We start from the raw sequence: 17,100 nt of genomic DNA on the forward strand, positions 1-17,100 counted from the left end.
GAAACAAAATATTGGAAGCACTCCATCCCACACCTACCACAATGACGGCATAACAATCTGTCACGCCAGTTTTGTCCAGTACAGTCGTTTTACTGAACTTTTCACCGTATTGGTATGAAGAAGCAAAGAAGAAAAACCAAAATACATGGCGATGCGAAATATATTTAACTCGGAAAAGATAACATCGTTTTATGTTCATGAAGGATGGTGGGAAAACAGTGAAAATAGCTTTAGAAATCTCTAGAACTGTAATGTTAAGAATTTAATCAACAACAAGCTCGTCGAGACAGTAAAACATTTTGGTCCAATATCCGACACATGGCGTCAAAACGTGTCACGAAGTGACACCTTCGTTCCCTCTCTCTACCATATTTTTGAATTTAATACGGTTTGTTTGTTGGGGACGACGGCGATGCTTGAACCAGAGGAACCATGACAGCTGCATATTTAAAGCAAAACCACCTTACTTTACAAGAGTCAATATACATAGATGATTGACATACCCAAATATGTGAATGAACAAAGAGATGATTTTGTTTCTATTTATGTGTGCAATAAATGACGTTGTGAGCAGACTCTCGATACGTCCCTATTTGGGGATAATTTACATGATCTTGAATATATTTCGTTTGTTTCCTCACATGTGACAACTGTCAGGTAAGTGAAAATGTTTAATATAACCCTTTGTGAATACTGTACCATAAATTTTGTATAAATGATTAATATGTAAGATTTATGAACCGACTAGACGGAATATATTTAGATCTCATCATTGTACCTGACATATTTAAGCATAACGTAGCACTATTACACTTTGAAAAAACGACGATACCTTCCAAGCAGCAATACACACCATACGAAACTTTTGACTGATTCTAATCATTTTTTCAATTTGTATTGAAAAGTAAAGCATTTTTCACAAATATAATTCTGGCCTTATTTGCGTTAGCACTAATTTTCGATCAATCTATGATTACAACGTAGTGGTTTTTATCGTCTTTATAGTTGCTCGGATCAAGTTAATCACCTGCAGTGTACAACGTTACCAGCTGGAAAACGAATATCAACTTGTCTTAGCTGCTTTTTCGCAGTTCGTCTATTTCTCTCCATACTGCTCTCTCCATATTCTGGGATTTCATACATATTTACGTCGGTAGGAAATTGATTCTTGAATTCCAAGTTATTTCCTTTTACACTGGATGTTTGTCAAACCAGTTTAGGTATTGTTATTATATTTAATTTGCATTGTTTGTTAGCTATTTTTCTTATATATTATGGGTTATGTAAAATTGTATTTTGTAGCTGACATTGACCAAAAGCAAGTTCATTTCCCACCTGACCAGAATCATTGATTTTTTAAAATTCTTTAAACGACTAATACATAGCTAATATTTTATCGGAGTGTGGGTTTAATATTATCATCATTATCAATATTGGTAAGTATATCTTGGTCTCAGTCAATGACATTGTGTTTACCATATTATTTATTATAATTTTTATAACTAAGATTTTTCTAGAAATGAGCTTTTGGTCCTCAGGCAGGTTATTCTTTTGTGTCTTATATTTTATTTTCTAATTTATATTTTATATACATATTTTTGTTTATAGGAAACATGATTCGTTCATTCTATAAGATCTTAGGGCAGAATCATGGTTTGGTTTGGGCTGATATGATTTAATTCTATATATTCTCACTGGAAATACAAAGTGCTCAAACATATTCTTGGAAAGAGTCATTAACCGGGGATTATAATTCTGCGTTGGAAATTATTTGGAATACCACAGAACTTTGTTCGTTAGGACTTTTGTTAGAAATTTTTGGACTATTTGGGATTCAGTTCTGAATACCGTTATTTTATTTTAGATGTTACTTTGTATTCTAGGAAATAAATATTTGTTGAATTTTATAAAGCTTGTTGCTTCTCTCTTTTCTATTGCTTATTTTGAGACCATAGAATCGTAATAGTATATACCAGTGTCCATATGGGAATACGATTGTCTATCAATATCATCACTTGGTTGATTTAATACAGATTATAAGGTATTGAAAAATTATTGTAAAAAAAACACAACCTTTGCTTTTCACATTCAAAGAGGGTGTTTTTAAGTCCATTAAGGCAAACCTTTGTATGAATTTCATCCGAGCGGCTGACAACTATATACGTGCAGTGTTCACCTATCAAATATATATAATTCGTACTTTCGATTATTTCCTGTGAAAATCGGTACACAGTTTCTACAATGTTGATATCATGTTTTCTTTCGTTCCATTTCGTTTGATAATTATTCAGCACCTAATTAAATGATGTATGATTTCAATTTTATTGCAGATGCAAGATATCATCTGCGCTAGTTGGGGCTAAACTATAGTACATACATAGAGAGAGAGAGTTAGAATCTGAATTTAGGATCCTCTATTATTATTATTATTATTATTACTATTATTAATTTATTTATTTATTTATTTATTTATTTATTTATTTATTTTTGGTTGTGAGACAGTCATCGTAAGAAAAGTATTACTTAAAATACTAGTGCGAATCTGGTCCCGCGCTTCGTTCAATTTACAAATGGCATTGTACCCAGCTTGCTGATTTCTGTAATCTTTAAACGCTATTTGGTTTTGACGAAAATTAAGGAAATCCAAGTATCTAAGATATTGTGCTGCGTATAATTTTACAGTGACTTTAAGAATATATTTTCTATTTGGGTTTGTGCTAAAGGCTTGGTGGTATTTTCTGGACATGAATAAATATAATTATATCAACTGGGTTTCTATGGAGGAATTTTCCAGCTACTATATCAACTCTATAAAAAAAATATCAACGTTTCATATTGAACGCACGTAAATAATACTATTCATGTTGCATAGAACGCTTGTCAGTCCGTACATGTCGTTGGCTAACGAGGGTACGTGTACTTTGCCTTAGAACTTTTGTCTTGAATTATAAAGTCATACCTTACACACAAACACATATACACACAGCAAACTAGATGAACATGAAGCTTCTCCCTTTTTCTAATTTGACCTTATGTTAAAATCAGTTCCTGGGACAACCTCCTCGGAAATCCCATATACAAGGCATACAAACAGACTAATCTGGCGGTTACTTTGTAGTGTGTAGCTTATGGGCATATTTTTTTTTTTTTCATGCATTATGCTACCATCCTACATAGAATGATGAAACTTGGAGAGTTGGCTAATATAGATACCTACTAAGCCATTCAAAGAGGTACATGTTACCTAAATTTCATGAGTGCGTGACTTTGTTGTGAGTTCGTTTTTAAAATTCACTGATTTAGTGTTTTTAAAAAAAAATCTTGATCATTGGGTGCATCGCTGCTGGTGATTCAAATTTACAACTGTAGAAGGTCGCTGTGAGCTACTGTGTTTATGCCTTACTAACATTATTTAGTCCATGAATACAAACCCCCTTAATATATATATATATATATATATATATATATATATATATATATATATATATATATATATATATATATATATATATATATATATATATATATATATATATATATATATATATATATATATATATATATATATATATATATATATATATATATATATATATAGTGATTGGTTACCCTGTTAGCTGCATATGCTGCTTGTGAATGATAATAGGCATTGAATGAGTGAACTGCGTACATTGCATGAGGGACCACATATATTATTGGGTATCAACGTAATTACAGATGGATCCAATAAAGCTATAATAGTGATCATACTGGTTGTCCAAGGTTACACAGAGCCTGTGACTTTTGCCCAGTGAAATCAGTCCTCGAAAGGTAATTAACGATAATAGCTTCTGAAGCAGATTTTAAGAAGAGCGACAAAACAAAATAATAAATTATTGCACTTATTATATTACTTTGGCCAAGAAATGAATTCTATGTTTTACGCTTTTATTATTTTAGGCCTTTTAAACATCGTCCATCTTTCACTGCTTTATGTATTTTAGGTCTTTTAGACATGGGACAGCTTTCATTACTATGATCACTTTAGTATAGATTTAATTTTTGGACTGTAGTGAAGCCTTGATAAAGACAAGTTATGTATTCGTAGAGATCACAATCTGGGTTTCTTGTTCAGACTGCTGGTACATCAGCAGGTGTCTTTTCAATAAATTGATGTACCAGATTTTATTTTGTTTTTTTATATTTATTATGTGAACGGATCCTTAATAAGGAACCTTGAATTTATTAGATGTAATATCTCTCTATAGTTTAACCCTAGGAGGCCAGAAAAGGGACTTTGCACATCTGCTTTCATATGCGAATATCTACGTAACGATTACGATCACTTGATCATGATAAGGAAAATCTAGGTCTCTGACATGTATATAAATAGGTTATGAATTTAAATGTACTGTTAGAGTGGTACATGAGAGGGTACCTTTTTAGGATCCAAGGCTGCACATCCATATCCAAATATTTCATAGTCCCCTTCGCCTGCAAATCCACCCTCACCCCTGGTTTAATGGAACACTTATTTCAAATACCCGTCGATGACAGGACCTTGCACAACTGAAGTTAGGCAAATTTTGTGTCCGGGTGAACAACTTTAGTGACTAGCTTCAACTAGATCTGGAGGGCTTTCAGGGTAACCATGGAGACAGATCTTTGTGCATAATTCGAATTTTGTTGTTCTTTTTCTCCAACATATGGTAAGAGTGGTAATTGTGAAGATCTCCTATATGATGTGGGAATAAGTTATCCAACCTTGTCACTTGTGATATCTTTACCGTTTTTCCGAAGTATATTAATCGGAATAACACTAGTGTTATGTATCTTTAATTTAAATGTTTATCCGTTAGTTTTAAATTGTTTTATTTCATTACATGTCACTGTAATGTAACGCTGTTTACTGGACTTGACGTTGTTCAAAATCGAGTTAAATTCTGCCTTACCTAATTGAACTTTTAAACTGTTTATTTTTAAATTTAATTTATGTAAACAACTGATAATAGCTTCATTATTTTCTTTGTGTATGAGCTTATTAACCGAATTATTATTCAAGTAAACAAGAAGTGGTAAATATGATGATAAGAGTCAGGGTTTGGGAGATTCCTAAGTGAATTGTGTTATAAATAAACAAGGCTTATGAGATCATTCTAGAATGTTATTTTCGATTAGATAATGGTTGTTTTTAGAAAATGATAATGTGACCTGAGGTCAAACAGAGAACTATATTATCTTGTGGCTGTGGGGATTTTACCAGTCGTGTTTTAACATCTAGCACTTTATGTTGTATTATGTTTTGACCAGTTTGGGTTGAAATTTATTTTCTTCAAATTATTGAATTCAAATGATTATTTTCTCTGGAAATGCAGGCGTACTCTGACACAATTATTCGACAAAGATATTCATTGGAATTTATACTGAATTCAAACCTGGAATAATATTTATGTCATTCAACAAAAGTCTGTTGACACATCAGTACTTCGTAGGCTATAACAACCGCGTCATCGCCTTCAATTTTGGATTTCTTCGGGACTTGAACTGAGTTTCATTCAGGACTTTAGATTACTAGGACTTGTGTCTGTATTTCTTGGATTACTTTTGGATTTAATTCGCAATACTGTTAGTTCTTTTTTCTCCTTTTTCACTTTGTACTCCAGGGAAATAAATTATTTGTTAAATTTTACAAAGCTTTTTCTCTTCACGCCTCCCTTCTGTTACTTATTTCAAGACCATAGACTCGTAACACAGGTATAAATAATGCAATGTGTATGTAGTTTTTGGAAATTCGTTCTCCATTATTTATAATTTATAATTAGAGGGATATTATTCATACATAGAGGACCCTACATGTGTGTCCATATGTCATACATTTCATTTGAACTGATCACATTCTTAAGCATGTATTATAAATTTATTTGATATAAACACATTCTTCAGCATGTGTTATAAATTGCATTTGAAATGAACACATCCTTAAGCATGTATTATAAATTGCATTTGAAATGAACACATTCTTCAGCATGTATTATAAATTTATTTGAAATAAACACATTCTTCAGCTAGTGTTATAAATTTTATTTGAAATGAACACATCCTTAAGCATGTATTATAAATTTATTTGAAAGAAACACATTCTTCAGCATGTGTTATATAGTCCGAAAATACGAAGTTTATTGAGGTAAAGAATTTAGCCTGCGAACAACAGTAGTGGATGTACATGTGTGTAATATTATTTCAAAACCTTCTCAAGTGTTATAAATTTCATTTGAAATGAACACATTCTTAAGGATGTGTTATAAATTTCATTTGAAATGAACATAGTCTTGAGCAAGTGTTATAAATTTTCTTTTTAAATGAACGCGTTCTTAAGCATGTGCGATACATTTCATTTGAAATGAACACATTCTTCAGAACGTGTTTCAAATTTCATTTGAAATGAAATCATATGCAAGATTACACTAACACTACACCAAAAGATCATCAATTCAATACAACGGCCGATGCGAGTTAAATAAATTAATCTTAAGTACACTCGAATGCCTCGAACATAGCACACTGAAAATAATAAATGTTGTGATGTGGGTAATATGGAAAAAATACGAGTTGTGTATCTCCAGAATAAGATAATAAGATATTCATGTCAGAAAAATGACTGATCGTTTGATCCTTTGTGTTATAATTTGTTAATAGCAAGATTTGCCTTCTATGATGGTGTCTCTGGTAGGGTCTCTAAATCGTAATAGAACTGGAGTGCATCCGTGTAGCCTAACCCTTTCAAGTTTCCCGCCTTTGGAATTCTTCCTATTTCCTTAAATCCAAGCTTTCTCCAGAGTCTCACAGATTCTTCATTGGATACAAACACGAGGTTAAAGTATGAAGCCTTATAACCCAGATCTCTGGCTATGTAGAGATAATTCTGCGCTAGAAATGAACCAACGCCGTTATTCCTTGCGGATTCTTTCACAGCAAATCCACCAGAACATATGTGCGAACAACGTCCTGTAAATTTTGGCTTGACATAGAAAGCGCCCAGAAGTTCTCTAGTTGCCTGATTAGTACAGATGAAGACATCGTTGGAGAGATAATAAGAGCGAAAATCTTCTACATCAGTCATATCTTCACGTGGATATCTGTTACCTTCATTGACAATAAACTTAATAATATCATGGAAGTCCGCCTCGTACTCATTACAGTATCGGTCCAGGACCACAGCAGTGCCATCTTTTAGGGTCCCATGCTTCGGGAGGTACGGAAGATGGATCAGTGGTTTCTTTTCTTTGATCACACAGGTCATTTTTCACTTAACTTGGAGCTGCAAAGAGTGATGTTATTATACTGAATTACAGCAGGAACCTTATCTTTCATGTGACGAATTTTACTTTCATATTACATTACCACATTACGTTTAATCCTACTGCCAAGTTATGTCAGTGTCTTTTTGGAAAATCTTTATACAATGCCTGATAACATTATATACAAGCAAAGAAGAACACATTTTAAAGAGTATGCAAGATGAAGGTGAATGAGTCTGCAATGTCGCACTTTTTTTTTCTTTATTTCTTTGCGCGGGGTGAAAGGGTTCATGGTGCAACAAGGACAAATTAATTTAGAAGTTGAAATAACTTCAAGTACTTAACAGTATAACTCAACAGATAGTGCCAACAAATAAGTTACTTTCAACTTACATAGAAGATATACTTTTTTACCAGCAAGTTTGCATCCGATACATATTTTTGCTTGTCATCTTTATTGTTCTCAGAAATACATGTAGACCGTGGAGCTCAAATTTCACTCACATTAATCAACTATAAATCAACGGATGCGCATCAGTAGCATAGTTGACGATGATGCTCCCGTGTGACTGTTATTTACCAACGATTTCGATAACATACATAATTTAATTCTTTGCAGGTTTACTGGATTCAGTAGAATCCGCATAGAAAATTTAAATACAGTCAGGTGCTGTTTTGGACGCTGCAGTATAGTCTGAAAATACGAGGTTGTTTGATACAAAGAATGTAGCCTGCGAACAACAATATTAGATGTATATCTTTGCAATATTATTTTCAACACCATGTCGAGTTATCCATGGACGGTGAGCTGGTGCCTGGGAACTATTTTCTATACTTTCTTTTATTTAATGACCTGTACATCTAGATAGATATTGAACTAAGCAGAGCGCTATAAGATCGTTCTCTTCAACCCATAACTTTTTTATGTCTGGGATTGTATACCTTGAACCATTTGCTATATGAAATATATTATTTGTTTTAAGTGCAATGCTCAATAATTTTATCGGCGAGTATTCTTAACATTGTAGAGGCGACCTCTCTCCGTCGCTGCCAGTAATTAGAACTGAAGCGAACAGCCGAATATTTAAATCGGATTACTATTCGTGCAAATATTTGAATATAAAATTGGTATGAGAATATTCATTTTTACCTAGCGAATTTGACAGCATTTTGTACAAGAAACATGAGATATAAAATATGGAAAGCTGGATTGGTTACAATGGAGCACTTCAAACCAGGTAAATCATCTGAACTCAGATGCAGTAAAAAGGTTTTTTCCCTTAACAGATAAATCTGAGTACAATTAAGTCAGATAAGGTCGGCCTGTAAAGCACCGTTCATACAAATACGAGCTTGTGTTCGAGAGTGAGTTTTTGGTCAAGCGCAAATATTTAGTGGATAAGGTGGTATGATGATTCTTACAAGCAAACACCCACACACGCAAACAAAATTAATTATACAAACAAACACCCACACATACAAACAAAACTAATCATACAACACCCACAAAGGCAAACAAAACTAATGAGCACCCACACATGAAAAGAAAGCCAAACGATATAAAAACTTATACATGCAAGCAACGCTAATGATACAAACACCTACGGATGCAAACAAAACCAATGATGCAAACAAACACCTGCACATGCAAACAAAACCAATAAGGCCGAATGGAAATATGCTATGGTAGAACAATTAACATTCTTGGAAACAAACAACCACTCTTGCAATATCTGCAACATCCAATGAGTACAGTATGTTAAGGAATGAAGGCTAACGCACATTTATACCAACAAGCACTCTAACTTACAACAAAGGAAACAAAAACAGAAATCAAGAACCCACGCTTGTAAAATCCACTAAATACAGTGTTAAGGAATGATGGCTAATACTTATACTTACAGCAAGGGAAACAACAACAAAAATTATCACAAAAACAAACTAAAACAAAGAACACTCCAACACCTATACACAACAAAACAATACTTTCTACTGTCTGCCTGATAGATTATAGGAATGTATGATTGTTTGTAAAAGAAATGATTTCTCTGTCATTAGGCAAAATTGCGGTGAGTGGCATTTTCTGTTCCAAACGTATATTCTTATAGAATAATACAAAACAGGCATTTAAAAATTAGCAATTATGTAAGCCATTATTCACATCTCTCTCTCTCTCTCTCTCTCTCTTTCTCAAACTTTCTATACTCTTAAACAAAGTGACAGAAAAGAGAGAAACCCAGCAAGTTTTGCAATATTCAACAAAACATTTATGTCATTAGAATACAAAGTAAGCATTTGAAAAAGAACTTCCAGCATTACGAAGTAAATACCAAATAGTCTATAAAGTTCTATCACCAGTCTTAATGAATGTTGTTGTTGTAGTAGGGTTTAACGCCATCTTTCAGCACAAGATAGGCTATACATGGCGGCCAGTATTAATGGTGGAGGAAGAACCCGGGAAAATCCCGGAAAGAACCACCGACCCACGAGAAGCTACTGGCAAGCTTTCTCACATACCCACATTGGCCGAATCCGAGACTCAAACCCACGCAGACAGAGGTGAGATGGCAGTGATCCGTAACGGTGAGCGCTTTAGACCACTCGGCCACTCGGGGCCCCTTCTTAATGAATAAAGTTCTAATTAAGTCGAATGGTGCTCGAATTAAGATCCAGCGCTGAAGCCGTTGATGTGTCTGTAGTCTTGAATATACTAATGTACCAATAACCTGAAGGATGATGAAGTACTAACGGTCTTCCAATTAATCGGAATTATATAAACCAAGATGTCCTTCACTGATATCACTAAATATTTCTGTCCAAGAATATTTTTAACAGCACTTTGTATTTCCAGAAAATAATAACTTCAATAAATAATTTCATCCAAATCAATACTGAGCACAGCAGTAAGAATGATTCTGCCTAAAGAAATCAAAGCAAGATTGAATAATGTTTTATAGGGTCTAACTGGACGTCTGGACATTATAAAAAAGCGTTGTCATCATTTCATCGACACTGCTTATAAGCTATGCATTACACTAAATAATCAAGTTACTAGTACTCACCTTGACAGGCTGCTAAATACGACCGTCGTCAGACAGTGTCTTCTGTTGTACAGTACCAGGACTAAACTAGGGTAATATAGATAACTTATCTGGTGTCAATTTGGTCACTTGTCGAGGCCTGAGAGGATGTGTATGGTGGAGGCAAGCCACAATGGCCGTATATATACACACACACGCACATACAGATATAGAATATAATTTTGTGCTAACAGTGCTAATAGGCTTCACATGTGGTACATTTTTTTAGATAGAAGAAAAGAAATGAGCCACACTTAGCAATTACTATGTATATCAAATTTATATTGTGCGATTGATCTTTGTCGATAACTGAGGAGACGTTTTTGTCTACGATGGTAGATTATATTTTAAGATAATTATTGCTTGTAGGTAAACATGTTTATTTGGATTTTCGTTCAGGACATTGATTTTCTCTTCGAGAAGTCCTGATGTATCTGATGTTTGCCAATTCATTTTTATAGACCTGATCTTTTTATGGCATTAAATGTTCTGCAAACTAAAGTTTGACTCTCACACTGGTCCTCTTATTATGTTGTAGGGTTTTAAATTGATGTTGTTACATTAGAATCACTCATTCTTATCATAGCACCCGAAGTGGAATCAGTATGTTAATTTCGTTCATTTTTAATTAGGATGGATTTGTTTATTTAAATTATTCATTGGAATTACAAAAAATACTCATTAAACTTTCAGACTAAAACACTAATTTGGGTTATTGTGAATTCGTCAAGAAGGTTAGCATATCAACGCAATTCCAGGCTCTTGGCCCATCAGCACAATCAGGATTGGAATTCATTCGGAACACCGCTGGAATTTAATTGGAGCACTGTATACTTTTGGACGTGTGACGACTATTTGAAATTTAGTTCACAATAGTTTAATTTCTTTTAAATTTTCATTCTGAATTATAGGGAAATAACTTTTTTGTTGAATTTTACTAACGTATTGAGTTTCTTCATCTCCTTGTTTTGGAAACGAGAACAATTACACTTTTTCTCAGCTGTCTTGCTCCACTGCTACAACTTCCTTCGTTTTGAACAAACCGCCATCACGTGATACTCGCCAATCAACCCGTTTATGCTACGATGGACCCTCATCAATTGCTTTAAATGACCACTCCTTGGCTCCCCACACTACATTGTGCTCTAGACTAAACAAACTGGGACTACATTCATCATTACTTAAATGTAAACAGAAGCGAAAAAAGAAACGTTGTTTCAAAGCTGGCCGGCGTAGAACAGGAAGAAGAATTCCAGTTATCTCCCTTATGCCCTTTCCGGTTCAACAATAATTTAAAAATTCGACCGTTAAGTTAGATAACCTAATTCAAATCCCTATTAAATCGTCAACCTTTGTGTCAACTATCCAACAGATACCACTGCGTATTGCATTATTCAATAACCAATCAGTAGGACCACCGGAAAAGCGTACAGAAATAGTTAACTTTATCAACGACCAGAATATCGACGTCTTTTTCCTGACATAAACGTGACTAAAAACATCAGGCGATGAGCCCAAGTGCGCGGATCTAACACCCACTGGTTACTCCATTAAGTCGTTCCCCCGTCACTCTCGCGGAGGTGGAATTGCTGTCATCACAAAGAAATCCTTGATGAAGCGTCTTAACCATACCACAACATTCAATTTCGACCACACATCGTTTGAACTAGTCCAAACCACACTCACAATGGAGCAAAGGTCAATCCGTTTTTTTTCTGCCTATACCGCCCTCCTCTTAGTAGAAAAAAAAAAAAAAAAAAAAAACAAACAAGCTGACTGAGTTTCTCTTTTTGGAGCAGTTTCCGAATCTCATGGAGTATGGAAATTCGATAGGTGACAACCTGATTATTCTTGATTTCAACTTTTACTTTGATTGTCCCGGAAACCCAAGCACATAAAAACTCATAGTTTCCATTAATGTTTACAACCTCAAACAGTCAGTTAACCAACCCATCCATAAACATGATCATATTTTGGACTGGATTCTTCATAGAACTTAAGATAACATTCTACGGTCCTCCCTGCTCTCCCTTAAACTTGCATCAGATCACCTCTGCATTATATGCCATCTTGACGTATCATTCCCTAACCCTCTACCTTTATCTGCTACTAAAAGAAACATCTGTATGATAAATAGAACCAAACTAATGCAAGACATCCAAGCAAACCTAACAACCTGCTTACCTCCTACAGCAGAACTCGATAACTGCCTGCGTTCATTGCTTGACAAATATGCCCAGCTACCAAGTGCAGAGTATCAATTCAAAAGTGTTCTCTGTGGTATAGCAATGTTAGCGACCAGCTTCGCACTGCTAAAGGAGACCGCCGTAAAGCTGAGAGGCTTTGGCTTTCCACCAGGCTCACTATTTATAAGCAAATCTATGAAGCCGCTGAGAAGAATGCCAATAATATAGTCCATGCAGCGAAATCAGCCCACTACACTACTAAGATCATGGAAAGTTCCAGCTGCAAAGAGCTCTTCGAGATTACTAACAAGCTAATGTCAAGGACCAAATCTACACCACTTCCAACTACCTTCTCTCCAGTCGACATTCCGGACATGTTTGCAAATTTCTTCCGTGACAAAGTACAAAACATTAGAGATAAGCTTGACACTACGATTTCAATTGACTCGTCGTCACCATACAGTTGGGATACAGAATTTGAGCAGCAACCATTGGCAGCATTTGAACCTTTTCAAAATACGCGCTGTATATAGAAGGAAAAAAATGACCTTGTATGTAAAGGATTTTTTGGGTTGTTGCCTCTTTATGCTTGTTTTACAGCGCATTTCTTTGACATCTTTTGCAACATTTTGCATGTAACTGTTTGCCTTATGGTGCATATTTACCTTTCTTCAGGTGGGGTTTTTCTTTTTGGCAAATTTTGCAAAATGTTTTTGTTTTAGTTATTTTTGCTATCTAGCGTTTGGTAAGAAATAAATAATACTCCTGTACATTGTTGTTTACGGTAGTGGTCATTTGTAAACAACCTATTTAGATATCTAACTTTTGTCCATGATTGTGGGTTGTACTATAAAATAATATTTGTAAGTGGCCGAGTGGTCTAAAGCGCTCTCCGTTACTGATCACTGCCATCTCACCTCTGTCTGCGTGGGTTTGAGTCTCGGATTCGGCCAATGTGGGTATATGAGAAAGCTTGCCAGTAGCTTCTCGTGGGTCGGTGGTTCTTTCCCGGATTTTCCCGGGTTCTTCCTCCACCATTAATACTGGCCGCCATATATAACTATGTGCTGAAAAATGGCGTTAAACCCTACAACAATCAATCAATAATATTTGTAAATACGATTATATGGCTTTTTGACCCAAGTCTTTTCTAGAAAGATAATTTGTTTACGAATTTAGTGGGGTAATGACTAGCATCCTGGCATCTAAATATGTCTTAGCTCTTTTATAATAGGGTCTGATAATCAAAATTATTTATTCTTGTTTTAATATCAGTCTTTGTGGAACCGCTTTCAGTTGTTTTCAGATATTATTTTGATGATTATTGCTAATTCATTCAAAGGCATTCTGCGTCATATCATTGTGATATTTTGTAACTTCGCCCTCTTAGTAAGAGGGGTGGTTCATTGGATTTGGCTACCGTTATCTAGAGGATGACCTCCCTCGATATTATAGCCCGGCGGGAGTGAAAGAAGAATATAATTTCAACAGAGAATTGAGCAAGAATACTGGAAAGAAATAAAGCAATACGAGCTCCCTTTTGACAGAAAATAACACATTTAATCAGAACAAATTAATAACGGCAATTCCAATTCAAGATTATATCAATAGAATTTAACAGGTGTGTCCAATTTGGATTTATTTCATCATCATCATCATAATGAGAGGTGAAAAGAGCGCAATGTCCAAGACCGATTTGCATCACCTTTCTATCTGGACGGTATATCAGCGTCTCCTAGCTCATCCTTCCTAAGCTCTATGCTTTGCCCCTTCATGGACTTCCTGGTAATTTTATTCTGACCTCGTCCTTCTTTCTTTCCCCGGACTTCTGTCTTCAGACTGTCTCGTCTTTCTCTCAGAAAGGTGTTCCTTATTGCTGTTCTCTTTCAGAACTTGTGCGTCCTAGCACTAAACCTGTCTTTCTTTTTACAAGACGACCACCTGGTCCCTTTCTTGTTTCACGAGGAAAGCACTATTCTCTTTATGTTTTCCACGGAGTCGAGACTAAGTTTCCTCTTCTAGGAAATTTTCATACTAAAGACTTTCGAATAAATTCGTCACTTTAAATTCTGACTGCTCTTAAATGTACGCCCTAATTTATTCTTCCCAATCGTAGGCAGCGGTCCCTAATTTTTCCCAAAGAAATAATTCCTTTCATCAGGTTTAGACAGCCCAGAATCTGTGAACGACCGTGCGTGACAATTTCCCTTTAAAAAAATGATAAGTGGACATAGGTTCCTACCAAACGGTTAGGGTTGGTAGCTCAAATGTTTGCTTTCTAAGGACCGTGTTAAGATACCCTGGTCAATTTCACTGAGTTTGAATGCTGCCCCTTTGAAGTTTACACTGACATGGGGGAGATGAACGTAGAAAAGTCAAAGTGACACTTCACAAATACTTTTCTGGCTTAAATGCGATACAATTTTAATGCTCTATGCATTCAACTTCAAAATTTTCTGCAATTTAAAATTTGACACTTCACATACATCAAGACTATTGGTACATCAGCACGTTCAAGATTGCAATTCATTCGGAACACTGTACTTTTGGACTTATGATAAAACTTTAAGGATTATTTGAATTTTAATTCGCAATACTGTAAGTTCCTCTTAAACTTGAATTTTATAACCCAGAGAAATGAATTAATTGTTGAATTTTACAAAAGTTGTTGGTTTTGCTTTTCTGTTTAAGACCACCGAGTAGTAATATTATGCCGAGTCAGATTTGCAGACTCTCAGATAATAACCAATGTATGGGATTACAATTTATTAGTAATTATCAATTTTAGTCTCGATTAGGAACTAGGAATTATATTCCCAAATAAAAATTATAGTCCGTATAAAAGAAAGCCTTTAGTAGCACTGAACTGCTGATATCTATTTATGTTTATTGTATTTATTATTGTATAATTTTTGCAGCTTGCCTTAAAAGGCAAGGGACAACAGTATGGAATAATTTTGCTTAAAGAGCATAGGGTACTCTTTAAAACAAAGACCGCTTTCCATCCCTTATCTCATCCCACCCACCCATTGTCTCCTGATAAGGAAGTTGACAGAGAAATTCGACGTTTAGCTAATGTGAACTAAGTGGATGAAGTTCCCTAGATTTTGAGATTCAACCTGGGTCTCGCTGCATAGCCTCTGAACTTGCTTTCACTTCAAATTGTCGGCATGTAATTATCACATCCTATGTTTGTCTGAGTGTGAGTGCGTATGTAACTTTTAGCCCGTATATGGTTCGTAATATTAGAACCTTACTCTGAAAACACGTGTATTCTAATTACAGAATTTATATAAATTTACATAAAGTCAAAACCAATTTTAGGGGCTAAAGCTTATTTCGATCCATATTAACCCCAAAGAAACATATTGCCATAAAATTTATAAAAATTTCTTGACTTTTCATCTGTATGTCCTACACAATGTAGTCAAAACAGAGAGAGAGAGAGAGCCAGAGAGAGAGAGAGAGAGAGAGAGAAGGGATTAAATTTACCATATCTTTAATTTATAAATTGAAGCATATGCTTCAGTCAACATGGATTAATTAGTTAGGCAAAGGCTGTGTTTTCTTTGTTTCTTTTTCTTTTTTGGGGGTGGGGGTGGAGAGGCACAACATGAATGTAGCATACCTTCTTTTCTATTCATTTGTTCTTGTTTCGTTCATTTCCATTTATATTCATTCTTGTCTATATCGTTTCCACTCATTCTTGTCTCATTTTTGCCATTCGTATTAATTTAGTAATTCTTGTCTCGTTCGTTTCCATTCATATTTTTTCTATAGTTTCAGTCTGTGATGTGCTTTCTTTGCAATTCATATTCATTCTTTCCTCAGCCTCACTCTTCTTTATTTACAGAGATTTTTATTTATGTTACATTAAAGATTAATTTTTTCTTACATGTAATGAATTCAGTAGCACGGAGCCTGTATACGACTTAAGTACTATTTGCTCAGACTTAATTTGGTGTTATAACTTTTAGCACACGCACCGACTATATAAGATTACGTTTGTATGTTCACTTGTACTACGGTACAAAGTCCAGAGGTAAAGTCGTCGTGAGTATTAAGTTATTAGCGGTGGCAGTAACTTATATATTTTATATATTTTATTTTAATTTTTACATGAACTGCCCTAAGACCACTTCAGGGCCGCAAACACTATTTTTTGGGGGGTTGTAAATTACTGTTCACGGGCCAGATTTCTGTGTTTTAATTTGCCCTGAGGGCTGGACACGGGACAGAACACATTTGCGGGCCGGATCCGGGCGGTTGTGCACCCCTGGTCTATAATATACTGAGTTGATATATGTAGACACTGGCAGCCCAGGGTCATGTCGCAGGTGCTGGATGCGACATTAATCTAAATTTAGAACAAAAGCAATAACCGCAAGGAAATTTTAAACAACAACAAAATCATACTGAGTGATAAAATTACCCCAGATTACCCCCAATACTCTGTCTATTACTAGTCGATTTGGCTCAAACGCAGCTGCGGTCCACGAAAGATTGTTACAAAGCAAATTTAGATTTAGGCAAAATAAGAGTATTCTTTCAGTGGAA

General features: G+C 35.0%; 2 protein-coding genes across 6 annotated transcripts in view; one reads left to right on the forward strand and one right to left on the reverse strand.

Annotated features, from left to right (window-relative positions):
- Positions 1-5,584: 5,584 nt before the first annotated feature.
- Positions 5,585-17,100, forward strand: part of LOC149781676 (cytochrome P450 4F6-like) — a 68,652-nt gene continuing 57,136 nt past the window's right edge. Inside the window, exon 1 of one of the 5 annotated variants that reach the window (XM_089935766.1) lies at positions 5,585-5,604. The gene's annotated coding sequence lies outside the window, so the exon portion shown is untranslated. Of the gene's footprint in view, positions 5,605-16,522; positions 16,597-16,860; positions 16,881-17,100 lie in introns of those variants that run through there. The other 4 variants (XM_089935762.1, XM_089935764.1, XM_089935763.1 and 1 more) reach the window with 4 other exon arrangements.
- Positions 6,023-10,401, reverse strand: LOC149781677 (uncharacterized). Its single transcript, XM_089934774.1, has 2 exons — positions 10,340-10,401; positions 6,023-7,297 (listed from the first exon to the last, which is right to left on the reverse strand). The coding sequence occupies exon 2, from the start codon at positions 7,277-7,279 to the stop codon at positions 6,689-6,691; it is 591 nt and encodes a 196-aa protein (XP_089790900.1). The 5' UTR covers positions 7,280-7,297; positions 10,340-10,401; the 3' UTR covers positions 6,023-6,688.

Source organism: Sinohyriopsis cumingii, chromosome 15, assembly GCF_028554795.1.
Source record: "Sinohyriopsis cumingii isolate HCF-2022 chromosome 15, ASM2855479v2, whole genome shotgun sequence".
Classification (NCBI taxonomy): domain Eukaryota; kingdom Metazoa; phylum Mollusca; class Bivalvia; order Unionida; family Unionidae; genus Sinohyriopsis; species Sinohyriopsis cumingii.